Below are 26,643 nucleotides of genomic sequence, written 5' to 3'. Positions count from 1 at the left end.
CGAATAAGATAAGTTGGCTTCATTTTGTTTAAACATGTGTCACTTTTGGACGCAGATAAGGTTTTTAGAACAGGTGTTAAACTTCAAATTGAGATGCTTCGTTACCCGTTGGATGTGTACAAATATGTACATATGCTTATATTTTCACTTGTTGACAAACTTAAAACTGGAAAGATAGATTGGTTCTGCGTTGCAGTATATGAATGAACGGCGTATATTGAATGGCGATGTGAAATCCGGAAATACATGGATATAATCTGGCAAGAACTTCTTAACAGATTTCAATTTGTCGATATAAAAGAAATGATAACAGACAGAAACCAAATGTACACAAGCCCTTATCGCCCACTAATTTTGTTCTACAACGACAGTGTTGGAGATGGACTCATGGAGAGGCATGATTTTGAATTTTTTGCATTATTTAAGACGATGTGTTACGTTCGATTTTATTTTCAAACCGCGCGTGGAAATTGCAAGGACCCAACGTATATATAAAAAAACTTATTGGTTTTAACGATGAGTTGTATAGGAATACTTATTTCAAAGATTTTGAGATGTTTTTTTTTTAATTACAAACAATAAGATCACATAAATCTGTTCTGCGGGTCTCTTTTTTACATCGGAAAGAGCAAACTTTGCATAGGGAGGTTGTTAAATGTACAGTTGTGGTTGATACACATTTCCTTTCCCATTGTCATTTGCCACCAATGTATGGAAATAGTGAATGGACTTCTGTACATTCTGCCTGTCATCGGTGTTTCTTAAAGTACAAAGATGTCTGCCCACATTGTTGGATAAACCTTCCGGTACAAATAATGCATAGAAGAAACTGGAAACATTACTACAAAAGATTGGACAATATAAACAATAGTAACTCAGAAGTTGAAGTTGATTTTTTATCCTGCCCACTCATTACTCAAGACTGGTTTTCCAATAGTCCTTTGTCAGCTAACAGCTAAGTTTTACTTAAATGTTTCAAGAACTAGGTCTCGAACATTGCTGTGTTTAAGAAAAAGGTAATATTTTACGTAAATCGGCGTATAATTTCGGTGTGTTGGAACTGTTATTTACGCCTTGAGAAGAGCCCATTGTACAGAAAACCCTTTGGCGTTATACAGCTGACGAGAACTACAAAACAAAACAGACTGTTATGGGACTTCAACATTTCTACGCCAGTAATGCTGACTTTTAGTTTAGCAACTGATTTAAATCGACACTTATGGAGCTAAAGGAAACTGGAACTACAACTGGAAATTGGACGGAAGTTCAACAATCTCCCAAAAATAAACAAAAAATACTTTTTTTCACAAAAATAATTATCAAAAGTAACAATGAAGTGAAAATGAATCATCTATTAACAAGTCAACTCGTACAATTGTGTATAAATGCATTCTTGATATCTTTAAAATTTTCAGATAATGTAACATCGAATTTATTTTGCTCTGTAGAATATCCTCATAAGTTACTTCATATTGATTTGATATGATATATTATGTGTTTTGTTTACTTCGCCATAATTTATATCCGTTACATACTGAAACTATTATATTCCTTATAAGATCCATCCTATGTGCTATTACCTTATGTCTTATAATTTGATTTGTTTAAATGTATGTATATGTCACAAGAATCTATGCAGTTTACGTGAATAGAAATATTTCTGTTTTGTTTTTCATAATATCACATAAATGATCAATTGTAAAAATACAGAGCAATGTTGAAAGGAAGACCCAGCTGGAGAAAAAAAACAGAAATGAGGCAGACTGGAAACAGCTTTAAGACTATCAACCTTGATGCGTGGGAAGAAATGGTAATTATGCTCATCAGTCACATACAAACATAACCTGTTAACAATTTAATCGATCCGATCCAATAGTGCTTGCTCTTAAAATATATAGATTCATTTCAAATTTATTGAAAGTGTATTGCTAAAGCGAATTAATGCTTACCTTATGTTTTCTAATGATTTGTACAGATTTATCAGCGATATAAAAAATCTATTTTTTGATTTGTTTAAAAAACTGAGAAATTACTGTTTGATATTTTCTTTGCTTCAATATTTATCCCGCTCTCACTTCCATATCTAACAGAGTTGAGAATCATCTCAATGATGTATTTTCTTGTATGCTGCTACGTTTGCAGCCAATTAAAGCTGCACTCTCACAGATATACCAACTTGTTTTTATTGTTTGTCTTGGAAAGAGCAAATTTGGGGTAACCTCAATGATTGAACGGAAAAAAGGAAGTGCTCAGTAGAACAGTTACCATTGTACTAAAGCATTACATTCATATCAGAAACTGCTGTTGTTGAGTAAAGTATAAAATATAATTCTTTAAACCTTAAAATCTATATTTGATTTATGACATTGTTTTAGTGTAAGTAAAGTGTAAAGTAAAGTGTTTGCTTATTATAGTGTGACCCCTCTTAGTTAAGGGCCAGCCCGTTGGGCTTATGAGACACCTACATTCGTGAACATCTTTACCCCATTCCTATCCCAAATGTCAGGCGCCTGAAAGGAAGGCAATCGGAACCCCTCGATTTAACTAGCTGCTGGGTCGGCAACCGGCCATGTCAGAACAAGCCCCGTGTGAGACTCGAACCTTCGATCTCCCGCTCCGTAGGCGGATGCCTTAACCACTAGGCCACGGAGACGGTGTAATTCAGCCATATTTGAGCGTAAATGGAATGCTGTTATATTAAACTTAATTTAATGTAGGAACCCAATTAGTTTAAAGTGACACTCAAAATCAATAAATTCATAAGAACCATAGTAATTGACATTTATTCATCCATTTTGGGATATTTAAACAATTGTATTAATTGTGGAGTAAGAGTGCATCTATAATAATGATTTTATTGCAATAAATCAAATAAATATATATTGTATAATTAACAAAAATAGTATTCATATTATGTTAAAACGATTGCCAATACCCATTTTTCTTAAAGCTTGAGTAACGCTTTTAGACATAAAAGATTCATTTTGGACCCTAATGATGACTGCTATCTCATATTCAATCTGTGAGGGTGGAGCTTTAAAGTACTGTATTGATTTATTTTTTGTAGATCTACTTTGTTTTCACTAGCCGCGTCAATGTTTGTTTCCCAGCATTTAGTTCTTACAAAGTTTCCACTCGCCAAGCCAAGGCAATTTTACTTTTAAGAAATAGAGATTTTAAGAAAGTAACATGTCAAATAAGATTCTAAAGTAAAACTTACCGTTTTTGTGTTTTGTTTTCTTTGTTTAAACCCCCTCCAAAGATTAATTTTGTAAATCGTGTCATAACCAATATTTATGCGACAAACTACAAAAAACAAGCTCAGTAGCAAACAGTTTAAATATAAACCCGGTTTAATGGCACTGGGTAAACGCCAAAGACATAGAACATAAAAACAAAATATTAGGGATGCAAACGAATGACAAAACAAATATTCGAATATTCGATTAACAAAATACATCTTTTAGAAGTTGTAGCAAAATATTATTATTATTATTATTATTATTATTCGCTAAAGAAATAGCCGGGGAATTTTAACACTTCTTTGTCGTAGCTAGTACGCGCAGCGGACCCCGATTTTCCATAAATGAGCCTATAAAATTCACAACTTTAGAAAAAAGGCAAAAGATTATGAACAAACTAACAAAATCAAATTATTTCAATTTCACTGCGTTCATTTTTGTAAAAATGTGCAATTTGATGGATTGGTGGACAAATGGCGTTATGCGCCAGCGAAGGTCTTTCCGTAGGTCGAGCAGCCACGTTCTGGAATAGACCTCTGCTAAATATAACTATGAAAAAGCCATTCGTTCGCGATTTAAGCAATTTTGCACAAAAGACAACACATTGGTGTGAAGGCCGATTCCTTAAATTCTTGATAAGCAAAGGGATATCAATTTAGCAAAAATGATTGAAATCTTTGATGTCACTTGTCTCTTAGCCAAATATTGGAAAAAAATCCAATGGGTTTTCTATAGTACCCGATGGCTTTGTCCCTAGATGTCAGATGACTTGTGTTTTAGTGTATTGTCATCAGTGTAAATACAACAACAGACTTGTGGTCAAAATACGTATTATTCTATTTATTCAACAACAAAAACGAATATTCGAACACCTATTTTGACATTCGAATACCAAACATTTGATCGAATATTCGAATATTCGTTAGTATCCTTAACAAGAAACATGGAAGTACAGCACAAAACTCCATAAACAACACAGTGCAAATTTCCTTTAAGCTCAGTGAGCACCGATATTATTGTGGTATTTCACTTCTTCCTGATGTCATATTACATACCACAATGTTTTAATGTCTCACTCATTCAATAAGGTCATATTAAGTTAATGATTCTGTTTGATATTATAATTTCAGCTTCTTGTGTTACAACAGAGGATGCGAAGAATAATCTTCAGCTACGAATAGGGATGGCCCTGGAACAGCAAAATCCCTATTCTTTCTTCCATAGACTCAACATGAAAGAAAATGCTGGAACATCAAAAAGAAAAATCGGTTGACCTTTAACATTTTGAATATTAATTAAAAAAGATATTCAAACAGATATTCAAAACCTGTATTGGATTCACTGACCAGAACGTTTTTAAACAGTATCATTAAAAACTGTGTTCAGCTGTATCATTCAACAGTATAAGATCCAATTTAATGATATGTAAACTGCACTGTGGTGTGATATTGTTCAAGTAACTTACTGCCTTCTCATCCAAGATTTTAACTTAGGTCCCTGTAGAGAAAATTCCCATATATATATATATATATATATATATATATATATATATATATATATATATATATATATATATATATATATATATATATATATATATATATATCAAAAGAAAGTTTTTGAATGTCGTCACGAGTTTTTGAACATATTGACATGACATGCATGGTGGAAGTGATTACTGTGCGGCAAAGAGTAGTTACAGAGCTGTGTGGACTTTACATTATAAATTATATAGCCGATATCAGTGTAAATTATGGCCAATTGAAATCAAACCTTGAACATCAACCTTAAGCAAAATGCAATAAGGTATATTTTACTTTTTAAACCAAAATGATCTCATTAATAATGCGAATGTTGAACGGAACGTGACTTAATTTAGTTGGCTCAAAGTAGAGTGTTCCGCTGTGCTAACAAATTACCTGAGCGCATTTTGAACGAATCGGAAATAAAAGACGAAGCATACGAATTTTTTAAGATAAACATGAACATAAGTGCATTCCCCTTTTTAATTTTTTTTATATTGTTCAATACATATTAACCAATACGATAACGAAATAGTTCGATTCCGAATGTTGCCTATATAAAAATTCCGTTTATTGTTGCCTACACAATCATTAAGCTTTATATACTTCCTGCTCTGTTAATACATTAACGACCAATTAAATTAGTAACCTCATCAGAGAATATTATTTGACTAAAATTTAATTTATTAGTAAGTGTAAATTGCCTAAATTCCTATCTTGTTGCTTTTATTGACTACCACTAATCGATTCGACGGCAACTATAGTTTGCATACAGCTTTCTTACAGCTGCGGATTACAACCATCCATTTGTGTTTAAGTCGACGTATTTAATGGCTACGACGACGGTGAAGGCGGTACGTCATCGACTATAGTCGGGGTAGAGGTCCACTACAGCTACGACAATTGCCTGGCTGACATCAACACGACGTACGTACCTCTGCAGAACGCACGGATATAGTGTCTCCGGGTCGTCCTCTGGCAGTATAAGAATGATCTGTTTAGCGACGACTTTTCGGAGGACTTTGAAGACGCAGAGCTACTTAAGGTTTACATTTAAATAAATTATATGAAAGCTGCACTCTCACAAATCGACATTTTTTTTTTATTTTTATTTTTTTTGTTGTCTCAGAGTCATCTCATTTTGGCATAAGTGCCTTCAAATCAGTCATAAAAGATAACACGCAATAGAACAGACCTCAATTATTTTCTAAATTGCTGAAGATTTCATTTTCCTTAAAGCGTTGGTAACGCTTTCTGCCATAAAACGTCAATTTTCAAACGTTAATATGAAAAAAACGATCTGCTCGTGTCAGCAGTCTTCACTTGTTTCCAGACATTTACGCAAATATGGGCTCATTCAAAGACAAATGTTGTCAAAACAATCAATCTGTGATAGTGCAGCTTTAAATATTCCCTCCCCAAAATACCTGCTATCAAAAAGTTATCAAATTGTTAATCTTCGCTGACTATTTATTATAAGGTATTATATTTTTTTAATTTTTTTTATAGAAATTGATCCACTGAAATCACTTGTACTTATTTAATATTTTCTAGCTAAGTTAGAATGTTTAACTTCGTACAAAATATATGTGTAAATGACTCTTTTATTATTAAATATCTTACGTCAATAGCATAAAGATCCAACCTTATTTTGGGCACATATCATGGGATAAGATTGATAAGTCGCTTACTTTGTCGGACTTTATCTGAAAATGAAGCGTTCACTACACAGGTGATTGTCACCTAGCTTGGTCATTATAATTTCTTGAAATGTCATTTTATCAATTTTAATTATTTTTTTTGTTAATTTTTAAATAATAACAATGGACTGAAGGGCCACATTATTTTCATTTATTTTTAAACAACATCAAAGGACTGTAAAAACCATATTTTAGTGACCAAGCTATGTGACGATCACCTGTGGTTCAGTATCCTTTACAGGAATCTGAAGAAGATGACGACAATATCGTTGCCAGGCAACAGCGCAGCATTTGGCAAATAAGACGAATTGCACCGCGCAATATCACGTCCCCTCGCACTGGTTTCCGAACGCGATGGGAGTACCGCACGCTCTCTGTAGATGAAAGGGCACGGTTCCATAACGCCTTAAACCAGCTGTATCAAGTAAATTAACTATTAAATTTCCCAAAATATACTAATTATGACTTCTAAGGCGCAAAAAAGGTTGATGCAAACATTTTTGTTTTAAATTTTAATGCATTATCATGATTTACTCATTTGAATTTAATGTAAAAACAAGGTAAAACATTCGATTAAGGTACAGATAAAAATATTAGCGATATTTTGGCGCTTTTGTAACTTTGTGGCCACGTTAAAAACATTTATAAACGTGTATATGTTTTATCTGTACCTAAATTATACAGTTTTTTTTGCTTCAACCTATATTGTTTGCATTTAATAACAAGAACATGGTAAAAAACATATATTCCCTGAATCGCCTTTTCTATAGGGCCACTTAGAAATGAAAAACAACAGTACCTGCCTTTTAATACAGCATTTTTTTAAAGTTAATTATTAAAAGGTCGTCCTACACTTCCTCTGCAGTTTAATGAACGACAAGCGAAAATGTCCGCTTAATCTGGTTTAAGGGAGAGTGTTGCACCTACCTTTGCTGACAAAAAGGTGTCTAGTTGACATATATTTGGTTCATTTTGTGCCTTCATTGGACCTCTCTCCCTCTCTCTCTCTCTTCTCTCTGGGATGTATTTAGACTTAGTTTTGCAAGATGATAGCGTTGATTTTACGTTTCAGGATCAGACAATGCTCTGCTTTGCCTTGGTACATCGAATGGCAATGAAAAGAGGGGGTGCACATGGAGGAAACGCATTCCTTCCCTGGCACCGAGCATTTCTTGCGCTGTAAGTATTGCAACAGTTTCTGTGCAATCTGTGATATACAATTTTTTTAACTCTGATAGGGTTAACCAGAACTGCCGTTTATACTACAGACAAATGATAAATATGGATAGACAATGTGAAATTAAAAATGTATTCTTCTTTTAGTTTTGAGGAGGCAATACGACGTGTAGATGACCGAGTGTTCCTACCCTATTGGGATTGTTCATTGGATGACAACATGCCTGCTGGTCCTGGATTCTCAATTATGTGGGACGACGATCATTTGGGTTAGATTAACAATCACTGGCATCATCGGTCTAGTTATTCTTGGACATAAAATACCGCTTAAAATGGTTATGCTAGCAAAGCGTTGACAGTTTTCAATATTGCTGTCATTAATATTTTCTCCTATTCAGACTTCTGTATTCTTACTTTTCACGTTTCTTCATGCTTTTAGAAGATGTAAAATGAATGTCAAATGGAAATATTTCCATGTGTCTTTTGGTAACGTTAATTCAAAAAATGACATTTTGTCATAAAAATCAAAATACCCAAATACAATCAAATCAAAGTGAAATGCCACAGGAAATATGATCAAACGGCTAAATTCCTGATATGCCGTTGCTGTTTGCGTATGTACTATGGACTAAATACACACCAGAAAAGATATTTGAACGTTAATGATAATTGTCAGATTATATAAGCATCTTCCTGGTTGGTACTATGTTTTTGTTTTCACGGACTGGGTCAGGCGTAGTCGACAGCGAACCATTTGCTGGCTGGGAAGCTCGGGAAACCCCACTGAGGCGAGATATAGCCTGAGGCGTTGGTTCTCTTATCCGCCAATCCAGAATTGACTATCTCATGGGATTTTGTCGACTAGCGGTATGGGTTTACAAAATTTAAATATAAAGGATTGTTTTTGTACATATATATCGTATCTTAGATGCTCGCCAAAGCTGACTGAGGCGAGGCATAGCCCTTGGAGGAGAATCTCATTTCCAACACTCAATTAGCGATTTCTCATAGAATTTGGTTTTCTATAGGTAATTGTGTTCAACAATGCAGTCACTTCTACTGTGAATATTGTAGTTTAGTTTCTCGGAATATTAATTGATGCGAGCCCGTTGCATGAGTTCTCTAATCCGCCTTCATGGAAAGGGTTTATTTTCACATTATGACGACTTCCGGTAGGTGTTTACCAACTAGTGTAGTCCCTTAGCATTAGTACGGATATATATTGTCATGGATATTAAAAATAAGACGCAAAAAGTGTTAGTCTTAATTGTACTGCCAAATTCGTAATAATTGAGTGTAAAAATTGATGTATATCCTATTAATAATAGGTTTCGCTATAAGGTACAAATCCTTTCACCCAAAGAAATGAAATGATATATTATTGTTAGATTTAAATACTCTATTTTCTGAGTCGATTTAAAGCTAAAGCCAATGGTGCATGTCCTCGAAAAGACATGGACATCTCAAACGAAATAAACGTTCGTTCTCTTATCGGGCAGTCCCGATTTCGAACTACTGCCAAGTATTAGTAGAGGGTGTTGTTGGCAGAACCTGAAGCTCGGAAAAGCATCTGGAGTTATTTCATATACAATGTAAAGTTATCAATAACGATTAGCACTCTATCACTCTCAACCTTTAGGACTTCAACGGACGGTGGGAGGGCTCTCACAATAGCGTACACAGATGGATAGGTGGCACTATGGCCCGTAGCATGGCAGCTTCCGACCCTATTTTCTATATGCACCATGCCTTCATTGACTACCAATAGGAAATATTTAGGCAGCGGCAGAGGGATATTTGCGGAATAGATCCAGCGTCTGATTACCCGCCAGATAACGATAATAAGCCGGAGCATAACAAGGAAGAGTGATGATAGGAATGCGTTTTCTTGATAATATTGATGGAGTCAAGGACTTTTGGGCGGACAGTTGGTTCGATTATGAGGATTCACCGAGTTGCTCTAACAATTGCGGCGGAAGTCGTGATCTATTCTGTGATGAATATATCAATATGTGCGTGTCGGAAATGAGGTTTGACATCGGGAAAGACTTAGGGGAAAGTGGAAGGCGTAAAAAACGGGAAATCAGTCATGACGATATGCTTGCAGACGGGGTTATTCCTTATTCTGGCGAATGTACGCAAAATCCATACGGAGTTACGAAAAGTACAAACTTCCGGAATCGATAAAGAAGGTCGACAAAGTCGTGCAAGAGAATCTACAATATGCCAACGCTCTGCCTGTTGAGAGCGAACAGGTTATATTCCATGCAAATCAGGAAGAGAGTAACGATTGTCGAAACCTTGAGAAGTGCACATATGACTTATTGACGGCCGTCGTAAAGGGTCGCAAGATTACTAATAGATACGGGAATCACCAATCAGCTTTGACAACGACTCGTCGCCCTCGTCCTGTGACAACCACTCGTCGTCCGAGGCCGCAAACAAAAAACCCATACGGTTAAGATAAAGTAGACATTTCAGTTGCATTGTCTTTAGACATTTGATTATCAACTCTATACTATTATAGGTTATTTCAAATCTAATTTTATTTGTTATTAGTCGTTCAGATAAATACTATTATAAAAGACGATATAAGCGCTACATCGAATTGAAAACATTGTTACACTTATTACGATGTTGGAATAAAAAGGCAAATGCATGTGGATTTACGAAAACGTAATAAAATGGTTAATGAGGAGTTTTTCAATGGTTACATTGACTTTGCCAAACAAAAAAAAGTCAAGAATGTGTGAAAACTGATGTCATTAAATATGTTTATTAAAGTTGTTTTAGTAAACAAGCACAATACGTAAATGAAAGAACGCTGGTCTAAAAAGTAAACAATATGCCAACACCGACTCTATGGTAAATATTCATCATTGGTCTTAATTTGATTTTAGAACGACGCAGCTGATCGGATTGGGTTGTATAAATAATGGACTTATACAGTGAACAGTGAAATGCTGAAAACTGTCCATCATATCAGAAAAAAGACAGTCCGCGGCACGATATGCTGCCATTGTTTGTTTTCTGACGTTTACTAAACACACGTAAAAACAGCTTTAGGTTCGTGTATGCCATGGCCCCTTTGCTAGCTTATTGAATACTGACCGAAAGAAAACATGGCTAACAAAATATCATTGTATTGTTAAAAGGTCAAGTTATACAAAAATGTTTTACCGATGTCAGCAATAATTGCTATCACAATAAAAATGTAAACGGACTCTTTAGTTAGATTGCGTATGATTTAAAACATTATGAATTGGAGTATCGGTCTGTTGCATTAACAAATAAATCAATTTGAAAACGCATTTAAAGATATGACGCAAATATAACATATGTATACAGTATGTTCAAATTATTTCATCATCAATAATTTGATAATGTATTAACAGTTAAATCAAATTATCATTTTTATTTTTATTCTTATTATGATTATTATTATTATTAACATGAAGGAAATGTCCTTAAAGAGTGTGTTTTGGCCTTTCTTTTCATACTGAAAAAGTTTTTATATAATTGTAATAAATGGGTAACTGATTTCACAATAAAGCAAATGCTTATTTAGTTGGTAACTCATTATGGATTATGATTATGGATTACAACTGTTGGTGCAAAATTTGGAATACCAACATTTTACGTCGTTATTTTTACCCTGTTAAAATGAACAAATAATAGTCACGCGTAACAACTAAATGAATCTGGATCTAATGTGTAGTATTATAAAATAGTGTTTAATATAACAATGAAAGAGAGAGTATAATTGTTCATGTTATGTTTAACCTTACATGTGCTCTATAGCAATGTACCTATATTGTTTTCATTCCTGTTTCATGTACCAAAAAGAAAACAGCTTGATGAACGCTACAATTCACCATATACGAGCAGAATATTTCAAAAAAAGATATTCCCATATAACCCAAGCGTTGGGCTAAATAAAGCTACATATACAGTTGTGGTTGGTGTTGATTTCAAATACACAAAATTGTTTAAACATCATGTTTAATTCTTCGAAACCGGCGCACTTGTTTATCATCAATTGTAATTTACAATTGGTAGGCATGTTTCATCAAAACTAAACTCTAAATAATGCCTCTGCAACCTATTCGTTTCGTATCACGATATTTAAAACATACCAGTAACACCATCCATTGTTTCGTTTTTACTCTTTGTATATTGTCGTATTGTGTAACGTTGATTCAGCTGATTGTCAAGTATTTAAAATAATGGACTGTAGATAAATTAAAATACGTTACACCGTCCAATAATCTATCTATGAAACCACAAACATGTTTTAAAATAGATTATTGAATACCAACCCAAGAGCATCATTTGAGCGAAAAAAAGAGGAACATTAGTCAAATCTCACGCTAGATATGTGTGGTCAATATTACCTGAGTAAGTGAACAATTTATGATTTTTTCTCATAGGCGGGACTAACCCTGAGTCCAGATGCAAATTATGAATGAACATTGTTGAGGCCATCTAGTCGGTGTTTCACCCGTAATTTATACGGCTTTGGACATCTAGTTATAGAAGGAACATGCTTGTTAGAACTGAGTCTGCGTTCACAGTATGTCAGTTTATAAACAGTTATATACTGAAATCAATAAGGAATGACTGCTGATTAACCGAAGTTATTATACTGGGAATTCAAACGATCATATCCCATTTCGTCTCGAACATTAAATATGGTTTGTCTGTCGGTTTATTTTGTTTATTTTGTGTGTATCCCTCGTTTAAGTGTGTGTTGTGCCTAAGCCTTGCCTTAAAATGAGGTATTCCTGAACGTTTGGCTACACCTGCAGTTTACATTGTATTATTTTAAACGCTCACTGATCAAAATTAGTATTCTGCGAACATCAAAGAAATTAATGTCATCGTCAGAAATAGTGATACAATTTCGTGTCATTTATACAGAGGCGTACCCTACAACGCTTATTTTGAAAGATAGGATGGGGCTTTATATGAAGTATTATCCAACCGTTATGGGTCGATCAGCAGGCAACATATATCTGTGCTCGGTTTTATCTTCATTTAATATGACATAAAAAATAATCTACATGATGATTTAAAACACGGGAAACAACTTTTATTTACCACATAATGACAACATTGACGTGTGCATGTATTGTACTTTATTATTTAAATTGTACCTAATTATCTAAGAACATAAAGAATTAGCTAACTAGCCCAAGTAGTTGCCATCTTCTTGTGAACATATGCAAAGGGTTATGCCAAAACCTCACAGTATGATCATGCCTTTCGCTTACTACCGCATGCTATATCTTAAGGCAATTAACTCACTTTACATGCATTATGTTATATCATATCTTCTACGTTTTCGAATTATTATTTTCATAAATTTTGGCTGTTATCGTAATCAATTTGCCTGCCCGTTTTCAAAAGTATTCCAAAAACATACTCCCGTCTTAGCTTGTTTTCTCCTTCTACTCTTTGTTTTGATAAAAACGAGTGTACATATATATTGCTGGTTAGCTACGTCAAGGGCCATATGGGCTCTTGTCTTGCAAGCCTTCGCAATTATAATGGTACTTGTGCTGGTAATACGTAACATTTCTGTAACGATAAACATTTGATTTTACTTATGGTTGAATATCGAAATTCAACTAAACGGCCCTTTTCAAACACAAATACTCTCTCTCTCTCTCTCTCTCTCTCTCTCTCTCTCTCTCTCTCTCTCTCTAAATGCTACCATTAGTTGAACATTTTCATGTTATAAGAGTACCTCTCGTTATCAAAATGGTACTTGCTGTGGCACATTAAAATAAAATAAGATAAGTATCTCACACTCTTGAAGTGTAACATGCGGTAGTATCTCCTGCCCGCAAAGAGTATATCTTGGAGTGGATTTCCATGTTACAAACCCCTGCAAATAATGTTATTTTAGCCTCAGCAACCGTGGAGTCACTGTTATAAGCGTTGTTTTTTCGATCGTCTGGTGGTTGCGAAAAATGGGGAATAATTGGAGGCTGATAACTGCAATTCTACTCACACGCGCTATATGTGTACACATCTTACCCGCTTTACTTACACTACTTATGCAAGTTGGTGAGTTCAATGTTAGCTTAATTGGCATTTGAACACATTTGCTATCCTTATGTGCAAAGCATAATCAAACTGAGAAAAAATCCACATCTACCACATCTACTCAAATTTTATATTGCATTATAAATAAGCACATCGATATGTTATTTGTTTATCATGCTCTAATCAATTTCCAACCTCGTCGATAAATGGCATATATTAAAATGCAGTTAATAGTACATCGGATGGCTTTAAGGTTACAATTGTAGCCTTTTTACGAATCATAACTATCGTGGGATGTTTTAACTCGATTTTTTATCATTCGATCATATTTCTTGGTCTTTTTTGGTTTAGATTAGTTATTTTGAAGTTTTACAATTGAAAATTGGTTATTTCACACCATTATCACTTAAATTATCATTGTTTTAGCCTGAGATGGTTTAGGTGGTGGTACATATGCGATGTTTGTGTAAAACCGCATTTTAATGATAATGTTGAATAAAATAGAAGTAATAACCTCCTGGAGGGCTGGTACATATGGTGACTAGTGGGCTATTTCGTATGAATGGCCATTCACTTATGTGCCTCATACTTAAGCTAGTATTAATATTATGATACATGTATACGCCCTTTCCATGGAAGTTTAAGTATGTTTGTCTATCAGTCAGTTGGTCGGGTGGTGGACGAATCTTGTCCAGAACGATTTGACCTAGGACGTATCTGTTAAGTTGATCTTGAATAGTGCAAGGCCCGCTCTTAATACTAGGCATACAGGCACTGTCATATTGCAACCGTTCGTGAATCAGAAATGTTTGAAGACATATTATCTTTGAATTGTTCTTTATTTGAATATTAAAATCACAAGTTAAATGACTTTCAGCAAAACACTACTATTAAACAGACGTGCATTATTCTAAATAAAGAATAGTATTAAATATATGCATGCACAATCTAGGACCATCAAAGGATAGAAATCTCCCATCTGGTTATAACCAAAATTGAAGTTTCAATTTTCAGTGTCATGGTATTGTATTCAATATAATTAGTATCCTTATCCTTAAACACGCCTTAGTGATTACATTCAATACATTTGCCATTTATGTTGACAGTTCAAACAAAAGACTGAGCGATGAGAATAGCATTAAGTTATTGTAGTGCAAGCACTGTATGGATACAGTGACCAGGATGACGACTAGATTTCAAATCTGTTGTGTTGCATCCTGTGGTTCTTACAAATTTCACAACTGTTACAGTGGATGCTGAACAATTATCGGAGAGTCCAAATCATAGATTGGTTCACAATGTAATGAAAAACATTGCGTTCTTATGTGATAAAACAGTTTTCACCTGTAAAACAATAAAGCGTATAGAACTCTCGATGCGCACCAGAACCAACAACGTGATTGTCTACTGTACAATAGATAGTGTTTGACAGTAAATGGGCACACTCTTTTGCTTTGAAATAGAATGTTATGTTTAATTTAAGTTTAAGACGTCCTGACTCAAACTATTTGTAAAACTTACATTTTGGATACTTAATTTTCAATTTAAAGTGCAATATTTACGCTAGAATACAAAACTACAGTTGTATTGGTGCTATATGCAGGTCGATATAGGTGCCGTTTGTATTAGGATATGTAGCCCACTTCGTAGACAGCTATCAAAGATATCATTCATTGGATTAGTCAATTTATTTTACAGTTTTATCAATCATTAATGTGTATATTAAATTATTAACATGCTAGAGTTTGTATTGGGTAATTAAAATATATTGACCTATACGCTTATTGGAATCTCTGATGCGCGTCTGACTGAAAAGTGAGTATTATTGTGTTACTGTGGTTTGTAAGATTGTGAAATAAACCTACCCGTTCCCAACTATGCGTAACGAACATCAAAGGTCTTCCCCTGGATGAGTTTTCGGCCAGCAGATATTTTGTCCCATGGGAGTCCGTTTAGGTTGATCTCTCCGGCCATTCCTGTAAGTAATGTAACTAAAAGTCAACATCAAAACAATTGAAAGCGATTACCAAAAGTTTTTTTGTAACATGGATACTCATCTAACAATTTCCAATTTGTTACTTTGAACTTCTTCATTGTTCAAGCCCAGCTGTATTTCAACTATTGGTTAATTGTTTTATTTCAATAGTTATATTCAGAGTGCAAATTTGACAGTCCCACTTTGGGCCTACAACCGTAATGCGACATATTTATTATTGATCTTTCATCAAGTAGTTTCCATATTGCTATAACTATAACTGACCCTCTCTGTTGTCCCGTATTTGGAGGTCAAAGAAGCCGAAGTCACAGCCCCCCGTTGGCCGCGGGAGTGATGCAGATGAACCACCAGAAGCAGCGGCTCAAATCCTGACTGTAAAAACGCTCCACGCGGGGACCGTCAACTGGGTACCGGAAGTGGATTGGAGACGTCTCATCATCATCATAATCACATCATTATCATCATCATTATCATCATCATCATCAGCAGCAGCAGCAGCAGCAGCAACAGCAGCACAACCACCACTACCACCACCACAAGCACCACCACAAGCACCACTACAACCACCACCATCATCATCATCATCATCATCATCATCATCATCATCTTCATCTCTACCCAGATTAAAAAGCTCGGGAGTTTTTATACAAAACAAGAAAAAATAAATCAATATAAACTGGCCTTGAATTACTGTTTACCCATATCAAGTTTATCAAGGAAACATGTCGAATTGTTGTTAATGAAACAAATTCATTCCAGCGTTTACCTTGTCGTAGCTCCGCCATTCCACACGAGGTAGTGACCAGATTATAGTCAAATGTCAACGTTTCACATGCCATGGACATCTGATTGCTGTACAAGTGAAGAGGTTATGCATTTAAAGGCGTATCAATACTGTGAAAGTACAAGAGAGTTCTAGCATTGGTCAAGAGCTAGGATGTTAACTTGAAATTGTTTTAAAGCAAACGGATCAAACTGTGTTTATGTACTATGAAACGGGAGCCAGCCGTATGTGTATATTTTTCGTATATAATACACAGTGAAAAACAACGCATAAGTAGGACAATACATAAGGAACACGCAAATTTCTCATACAAACTGCGGGTCTTCCGACGCCACGTTCCTCCTTGACTGGACCATCTGTTGGTGGATTTTCCAAAAGGTGTGGTTTGACCTATCTCAGTGGTGTATATACCCAACCACTCTCCAGTTGCAATCCAGAAAATCGTGAAATGATAGATGTTATGTTTAAGGCATATCCAGGTGGATTGAACAAGGTGCTGAGCACATACAACTGTCTGGTATAGTATCTCGGAGCCAATGATTGGCTTTTGCCGGTGAAAGCATTTCCAATAGTAGACTGAGATTGTATACTGGTGCGATATACTCTTATTCTGTATCAGAAAACGATAGGGCAGTTTTTTGTCTTCTATCTATTTCGTATAAGTATGCGTCTATCCTTGTTTTCCCCTTGGGTTGGGGCTGATTGGGATGCACCTAGTTGATGTTGGCAAACAGTTTTTTGTCTAGATCCCGACTAGGTCTGGACTAGGGAGATTTGTCTAAATATTTTGGATCGGAGGTCCTACAGACATCTTAAATCAGTAGAAAACAATCCAGCTAAAGTATATTTCACAAACGGTTTCATCTCAAGTCTGTCGATAAGCTTCCGTTTTCATAAGTTGACGGTAGGAAAACCATCGATAGTTGCGTGATTTGCCATTGCATTGGCATAATTATAATTAAAGCAACGCGTAAATGCTATACATGTATTTATTTTAGATTCGAACTACTTTTGCAGATCAAATGAGAATGTGGAAGAGGTAAGTATGACACTGTACAGTAATAAAGGGCATATTTACGTTGACATTAATTTTGACTAAGCGTCATTGTAGCTATTGGAATTGACTCATTGGAGACGGACAAAACAGAATTTAGCTATCGTAATTGATTCAGTGTGTGACGGACAAAACAGCATTGTAGCCATCGGAATTGGCTCTGTGGGTGACGGACAAAACAGCATTGTAGCCATTGTAATTGGCTCTGTGGGTGACAGACAAAACAACATTGTAGCTTTCAGAATTGAATCTGTGTGTGCCGAACAAAAGGGCAATGCACCGTTCAGAATTGACTCTGTGTGTGACGGACAAAACATATTTGTTTCCATCAGAGCTGACTGTATGAGAGACGGAAAAACAGCATTGTAATTATCTGAATAAACTGTGGGAGACGAATTAAAAACTCAAGCTATGATGTTTGTTGCATTGGGTCATTTTGGTTTGTTGTTTTCGTCTGTCCCACTGGCGAAAATAAAACAAAAAAGGCATTTAATACATTAATATGAAAAATACAACTTTCACTGTATTGTTGCATTGTCACTTCTAAATATTTTTGCAACCCATCTTTATCAGAGTAACAATGCATTGGCATGTGTTTGCTTATATCTAAATGTATTGTGTACCAAGTGACATAAAAGCATACACTCAACAAGGAAGGAAGAGACACTATTACCGCAGATGTTAATTCGTAACAACGGCAGCTATTCTAGAAATGTAGATAGTAATTAGATTTTAGGACATAACATCTACATCTACACCAATGAAATAGGTTGGTAGAACCATGAGCATTTAAGTTATTTCACCTTTGAAAGGCATTTGTCATTGAAATTCATTTGGAGGCATACATCTACAAGTATACATGTACAGGTTTAATAATAGTAATGAAATTAATGGTCACCATTTTTATCTTATGACTGAAATGATACAATAGTTGATATTGATGAAAGATGTAAGTATTAATGAAAGTTCAAGCTATATCTATAGATGTAACTGTAGAGTATAGCCATATAAACAATATCACTGAAGCTGTTCTATTGACGCATACATTAACATTATAATTTCAACAGTTTTATGGCTGTCGTTACACATCGATATATAACATTTATGATTTTTAGCTTAAACTGCAAACAGCAATATCAAAATCAATGATTAAGTGGTAAAATAAAGCCTCCGGCCTAAAGTATAACGTTCGAAATACAAACACATCAAGGTATATGAGTCTTACTTTCACTCATACGTATTATAATAGTTAAAACAGATATGCTTACTGTTTCCCGAAACTCCTTCGGACAAACTCTAGGCGTGATGAAATCGAAGAGTCGACAGTTTCTCTTTCCAAGCTGAGGACACGAGGAAGAGCTATGGTTTCCGGAAGTTGCTATGATGCATGCAAAAAGCACGATAAGAGTCTTCATGCTGATATGATGGCAAGCTTTTACCGAGTGAAGAGTAAAGCTGTAACAATCAATACCCCAAAACGTGTTTGAGAAGGCGGCAAATAAACACTAACGGCCATTGCAAACGTAGTCATGGCGACATATTGAAATGAAACTCAAATATCAAAAAGGTCAAATATTGTGTTATATTAAGATACTTGTATTATTGATATCGTATAGTAAGGAACAACGAGGCATGGTAAAATTTAGCCAGAATAATGTGGAAACACAACGGTTAAATGGGCAACGGCTTATGTATCATCAACTCATGTACATTAAACACATGTATACATATCAGCTAACAGTTTAAGTTGCACGGGCTCTCACGTTTTCTTTTGTTGGTAAACAACTTATTATTGATGTAAGGTCAAACTACTACACCTTTCGAATTCACGTTAGGTCAAACTACTTCACCTATCAGACTTACGGGTGCTATCAAAGCCAACCGAGTTATCCGACATCAAAAGTTAAGCTGCTGATCCAGTGGTGTGAAAACTTATATATACTCGCACACGGGCCTTGCCTATTCGGCAGGTGTTAGTCATTTTAGGTTTTTTCGAGCATAGTGCACACTGCACAGACAAAATGTAATCCTGGTCAATGTTACCCAGCGGTTCTCTATCGTGCATCAGTGTATAGAACTGTCACACTGAACCCCCATTTAACGTCCCTCCCGGAATACGATTTGTGTTTGTTTAGTTTTGCGACGGTGGATCGAACCTGCGACCCTTGGCTTAACAGGTGTTTTATAACTATTCTTTTTTCAAAACTTAGATCTTATTTGACACGTTTTGGAATGTTTATTTGATTATTCTACAAAAACAGTTAAATTAATTTAGTAACCAGAACATACAATTAAATGAAAATCCTGAATCTACGATATGGTGTCGTACGATCGTTGGTTCATCGGCCCCCTTAGTCTTAATATAAAATTATCTTAGTGTCATGTTTTCTTTATACATACGATATAAAGAACCATAGAACAATGAATATGTATTATCTATGATATTACTATAGATTTTAGTTTTTGAAGTTACGACTAAAATTCTTTCTTAAACGGGCCCTATTTTTTTCTTTTGAAAAAAACAAATATGCACAAAAAGTAAAATTTTGTCATTTAGATATATAATATAGTTAACGCTATGCTCATTATATACTCACAGAGTTTACGTATTGCAAATAATAGATAATCGTCAGTTATAATTATTGAAGGAGTTTTGACAGAATATCGTTCACATCGCCCAGGAATTTCCTTAGTAATTTCAACGTCATCGTATATTATTTAGTTTCATCGTACAAAAGTGGCAATATCAAAAATTGCCAAAGGGTAACACGAGTGCAACTGGTTAATTTTATACCTTAGGCATGTCCTGAATCACGATCAAGTTTATCTATAGGTCTCAACAAATCTGTTATCAAAAACATCGATCGTAATTGATTAAATATTTAGAAAACTGAACTGCAATATATATGTATAATTACACCTCAGTTTTCATTCCTTTAATGAACGGGAATTGAAATTATCATCATGAACGCAGTGAGTTTTGATATGCTCGGATCGTGATTGATCAAGTATAAATAGACATGAACATTGAAAATTGTATATCTTTAAGTTGTTATTGTTTTTTATCGTGTAGCAGGCAACGGAACTTTTAATCAACACAATAAAAAGTGTTAATTTATGATAGGTTTAATATACTCTTGCCATTAAGATTTCAATTATACAATAAAAATCAACAATAAAATTGTTGATATTTTCCAGCGTTGTTAAGACGATATACATCAAACAGTTTCCGATTAAGGTCAGATCGTTCTATTCACAGAATTGGAGAGAAATAAATACTGAATTTTTTTCTTAAATAAAATTAAGTATTTTTTAACAACTTTGGAAATAAATTCGGACTCAACACACTTTTACCAGCCCAACTGCGTTCATACCCTGATAAAGACATCAATCACGCAATTCATTTCTTAAATAATTATTTTAATTGAAAATTTTAATTCTTCCTCATTAAATATGTACGACTAAAAAAGAGCCCATGTGTATGTTGTTGTTGGTATTGTTGGTGGTGTTGTTGTTGTTGGTGGTGGTATTATTATTAATAGTATTATTATCATTATTCGGTTGTGCCTATTCACATTATGATCGGTCAATAAAGTCCGGAGTCCTTTTGATGTAAATACCATCAGTCTGTAGCACTCTTACTCCAAAATGAGATTGACCACAATTAATAATATTGTTTTTATAAATCCAAAGAGCATTGTTAAATGTGAGAAACAATGGCTATTATGACGGATACCCTGTTTAATTTGAAAGAAATGAGCATAAAACACGGTATTTCTAGCTTACGAAACTATAATAGACCAAAGTAAATATTTTAGCATTCACCAATCAATTAATATTGTATGCTTCCCGCTATAATTATATTCAAGGTTACAATCTTGTTATCAGCAGATAATATTTGCCATATATATGCATTATTTGGTAAGTAGTTATAGTTTTATCAGTCAAAATTGAATTTACTTCCTTATTGGTTTTAAGATCAACAAAATAAAGGTAAATATTATTTGTATTTCTTTATTGAGAATTGTTTGATATGACAGACATTAAAAGCAAGAGTGTGCGAGGGAAAAATAAAAAATAGCACATTTGAACGATCTCTAATGCTATTCTAAATTAGAACATCGATCACTACTTTCGTTTTGAAAATGATTCGTATAGACAGGACATTTTATGTTTGTCTAAGGTCAGGTTTTTTTACCTTGATCGTACTGAATCTGTACGTTTTCATTTGAATGAAACAGTTAGCTTATGAAAAAGATTCATATAGTTTGTTTACATAGATGGAGGTACCCGGGAAGAAGCGTGACCCTGACCTTGACAAGGGTTCCGCTGACGCCACGGTCTATTGCCAGCCCTGTGAAGAGGGCGGTAAACACGTTGTGGCCGAAGGCTTCTGTCAGACATGCGAGGAGTACATGTGTGTTTCCTGTATCGAGTACCATAAGAGATTGAAGATATCCAGGAACCACGTTCTGCTGTCTAAAGATAAGATGCCATCCTTCTACCCGTTCACCAAGCAGTCAGCTATCGCCGACACGGATTATTGTAACAACCATCCGAAGGAGATGATCAAGTTTTATTGCCCGACCCACGGAGAACTTGGCTGTGGTGAATGTGTCGTACTCGACCATCGCAGCTGTAAAGTTGACTACATCGCTGATGTGGCTAAAGAATTTGTCACTGGAAATGAATTCAAAGAGCTAGAACCATCGATTAAACGAGCTGAAGATATTTTATCCGGGTCCATTAGTAACGTCAATGATCTTTTTGGTGATGTTAAAGACCAGTCTAAGGTTCAGATGGATAAACTGAGGAAGTTCCGTGCAGAAATAAATGCATACCTGGACCGACGCGAGAAGGAGTTGCTCGACAATATCGAGAAAGTCAAGACCGAGGATGAGAACTTGCTGACTGCACTTAAGACCGATTGTGAGCTGATGAAAACCGGACTTGAGGCCATTTGGACGGAAATGACTTCCGGTGTCGTCTCAACGAACCAGCAGTACGTGGCGGCAAGGCGAGGCCAGAAGGAGCTACGGGGGATTTATGACGAGATGGAGAAGATAACTGGTAGAATGAAGGCCCGGAAGTACCGGTTTACTAAGGACGCGGACACGGAGGGGCTGCTGAGATCGAAAATGGGCCTTGGAACACTGTACGTTGCGGGAGAGTTTCGAAATAAGAGTATGTAATAGTTAATTTTACCTTAAGAAAAAAATGTTTATCGGTGAGTAAAACTGTATGTGATATCCCTTAATGTCTTTTATTGAGTTCTTGTTCATAATAGCCGTACAAAGCTATTTATGCTTAAATTATGACACGGTGACCGTAGTTTAATAGTAAAACGTTTAATACAATATTTCTTATCATTATTAGTTTTGGCTGCATTTAATTGGGTAAGTGAGCTTGGTTGCAAGTACACTGTATATAAACATAAGTTGGCTTCGGAGCGAATGCCATCCCGAGGGGCAATTTTGTAGATCCCCATGATTTTATGACAACAAGTTTATCATCTATTCAACATTTTTACCACCGTTTATTAAAAGAAAAAGTCTAGACGACTGTTTTAATTCAATAATATATAACGTGATTAAACACACCAAATAATTTCAGCTAAACATGGAGATGGTTCATGGCTCACAATTCTGAAATTTACGTTACTTCAAAACTTGCAATATTTAATGATGAAAAATAAGCATCAATATAATCTGCATCGATTTGTTGAGAAAAGTTTAATTAGACATTAAACTTCAGACAGTACGGATGAAAAAGACATAATGCCAAGAATTGTACATGTTTCACTTGACTTTCACATGTATATTAGGTTACATCCTAAGAAAAGTATGTTGCCTGTTTATACATATTAAGCAAATAATGCCTACAGAGAGCGTTTGACGTCATTTTGCAATCCTATCTATACAAAGATCGTTGTTCATGACACAAAAGCAAACTACAAGCATTATAGAGAAAACCAGTCACATATTCTGATGAATAATCATGTAGAATACGTTATTTTGTAAAATAAATACGTTACAAACACCTTTAAAGTAAACATGACTTGTTTAAATGACAAAAATTTAAGATATATTGCATAAATACGAATCTGGATATAAAATAAGTTTCTTCAAATTTCAATAACATTGACTTGACAGATTGCGTAGATAATACAACACTCCTAAATGCTGAACGTTAATGGACTAGAAAAATACATGATATTCTAAAACGGATATAATAGTGCATATATATATTGTTGTTTACGTGACCACTGTTAACAAGAATATTATTAAACATGCAACATTATTCTCAAATTTTAATTGAACAATTTATGTTAAAAACACGGAGTAGAAATGTGCTGTACACCCTCAAATACATGTTTCTTTACATGTAGTTATCTTCCATTTCATTCAAAGTTATATTATTTCCGTATCTCAAACAACCATACAAAAGTATAGGTTTAATCATTTTATTGAATAGATCTATGCCCATATCAATCGGAAGAGCTAAATGTTTGCATTTGCTTGAACGGCAGTAAAAGCTTAAAGTGCTCGTTTTAATATTTCAACTTTTGCTTTATAGAAAGTGCCACTATTACTAAATACTAATACTAGATACTTAAAACTATCACCTATTTCCAGTGGAGTGCATTTATAGGAAAATTGGTAATTACAACTTCTGCCTTTTTGCATTACTAACATATTTGTATTAGTAGTATTGACAGTGAATTTCCATTGGTCACAATATTGTTCGCAAAGATAAAAAGCGTGTTGTAGGTCATCGGCTGTTCAGATAAAATGACATTGTCATCAGCATACAAAAGTATAAATTATTTCAGATAAGCGACCAAATTATTAGCTAATAGTTGACTATTAAAAACTAACGCCACGCAAAATAGTGTTATTTTGGAAATATTGATACACATCATTTAAATAGTAAAAAAACAATAATGTTGATACATTTTCGCTTTGACGAACACCAATGGAACTAGAAAAGTACTTAGAATTTTATATACCAGGGCTTTCACAACACCCCGACCTTTTTCATGAAATACAACAAAAATAACTTTAAACTTTATATTTTTTTCTGTTCAACATACTATCTTTAAGATCATATTTACTGTTTAAAGGTGATCAGCTGACTCTAAGTAGCGGTTAAGACCAATATAGTGCTGTGTTTTATATGACCAACATACACCCGGGGGAAAATATATGCACGATACGCAAATTTGCACTTGTGGTATGTTTTGGACGCATTTATATTGCAATTGAGAAAAGTAAATATTTTTAATAAAAAAAACATATAAATAATTTGCCTGCAAAATTGGAGAGGCGTTATTTTTTTTAAATCAATCGCGTTACTTTGATTGTTTTATGTCAAACATTCACTCTGAAAAACCTAAAGCAGAAACATCCGCTCGGACATGAAGCAAATTTGCCACCTGTAAGAAAAAAATGCATGTTTGCGTTTATGTGCACACCTTTCCCCCTGGGGTCAATCTCGTCACCCAAACTGGGCTTAAATGTCAAACTGACAGAAAAACACGTGTTATTATGTGTTCTTTAGATATACAGGGATAAACGTTCAGTGAATATTTGTGCAGGCGTACTTAAGACAGGAACATTGACCGATTTTTAATGCAACTCGTGAAATATAGCTTTTGGTGCTCACCCTGTGAATTTTATTGCATATAACACTGAAACAAAAATATCCTCTTTATCATTTCTATTTATTACCGGGTGTCCCTGTTTGTTTAATCTACATTTTCTCATTGAAAAAAAAAATTAAAGCTCTAATATTTTTAAAAACAAGTTTAAACTATTGTCTCAATAAAGTTTATAAGACGAAAGTGAAAATAATATAGTCCTTTATTGTGTTCTCTTCCAGCTTCCTCCACTGTCACATGGAAGAATGAAGCAGACATCCACGTCAGAGCGCCACATGATAAAGCAACCTGCTTTATTTCCGGCCTCGCCCTGCTCTCTCCTGGTCTCTTCCTCCTGTCTGACTTTCATAACAATTGTGTCAAACTGGTGGACGTCACCATCCGCAACGTCACATCCCGCCTCGAACTGCCATGCTGGCCCTGGGACGTATGTGCGCTCCCTGATGACCAGGCCGCCGTCACCCTTTCGGAAAATAACATAGTTCAGTTGCTGTCTACGAACAGAGGACAGTTGTCGCGTGGAAGGGAAATAAAAGTATCATATGAGTGTCGTGGTATTGCGTATTACAACAACAGATTATTTGTGTCTTGCATATCTAACCCGCGTATTGAAGTGATGACATTGGATGGTCATATTATCAGAACATTCCAAACAGTTGCTGGAAGACAGCTTTTCGAACACCCATACTACCTGACAGTGTCAGCTTCCACACCACCGACCCTGTACGTGTCTGACTACAGTGCTCCCACCGTCCTCCAGTTGTCTCTAGACGGGAATGTCCTACAAGAGTACAGTGACAAGAAGCTCCAATATCCCCAGTCGGTGGAAGAGGTAGGTCCGGGTCAGTTGATCGTGTGTGAGAATATTAGCCACAACCTAATGCTGCTGACGGAGAGGAATGGCAAGATGGCGGAAATACTTGGACATAAGGACGGATTGGCCAATCCCTTCTCTGTGTCTTTCTGTCCCCACACACGTACACTACTTGTCGGGATGTACGGGAATGACATATTGAAGGTGTTTAGTGCAAACTGACAGTGTTTCTTCCTTAGTCGTGATTTTTGTTTCTAAGGAAGAAATTACGATGCATTAAATAATGTTTTAACAACTGAAAAGAAAATGCAATAACATTTGTTTACAATTTAAGCTTGCGGTTGTGATTTGTTGTAACCTTGCTATATCAAACTGAAAAGACATTGATGTTAGATGTCATAAACATGTATCGAATAAGTGTTGTTAAGTGTGTCTTGCAGATATGTTGCGCAATGATAAATTAGTGTAAATATTTTTTATAATATTATAACATGTTTCAAGTGACTATAAAGGATATTTCCAATGGAAATTTTCAAGTGTAAATCCAGCTTCTATTTGAATAGAAACATTTAAACAAAATATCTTATAACTTCAAATGTAAGGTGACAAATAAAATGTATTCACATTTTTTATGATATATCTT

General features: G+C 35.0%; 1 protein-coding gene and 1 pseudogene across 1 annotated transcript; both read left to right on the top strand.

The window, feature by feature from the left end:
• Positions 1–1,753: 1,753 nt before the first annotated feature.
• On the top strand, positions 1,754–9,828 carry LOC128244303 (putative tyrosinase-like protein tyr-3; annotated as a pseudogene).
• Positions 9,829–21,806: 11,978 nt separating this feature from the next.
• LOC128244302 (uncharacterized) lies at positions 21,807–26,222 on the top strand. The gene is made up of 2 exons (XM_052962318.1): positions 21,807–22,710; positions 25,408–26,222. Exons 1-2 carry the CDS (start codon positions 21,807–21,809, stop codon positions 26,220–26,222), a joined length of 1,719 nt encoding a protein of 572 aa, XP_052818278.1.
• The last annotated feature ends 421 nt before the right edge of the window (positions 26,223–26,643 follow it).

This window comes from Mya arenaria, chromosome 8 (genome assembly GCF_026914265.1).
Source record: "Mya arenaria isolate MELC-2E11 chromosome 8, ASM2691426v1".
Taxonomy (NCBI): Eukaryota; Metazoa; Mollusca; class Bivalvia; order Myida; family Myidae; genus Mya; species Mya arenaria.
Note: the sequence above shows the minus strand (reverse complement) of the source record. Positions and strands in the feature narration are given on the sequence as shown.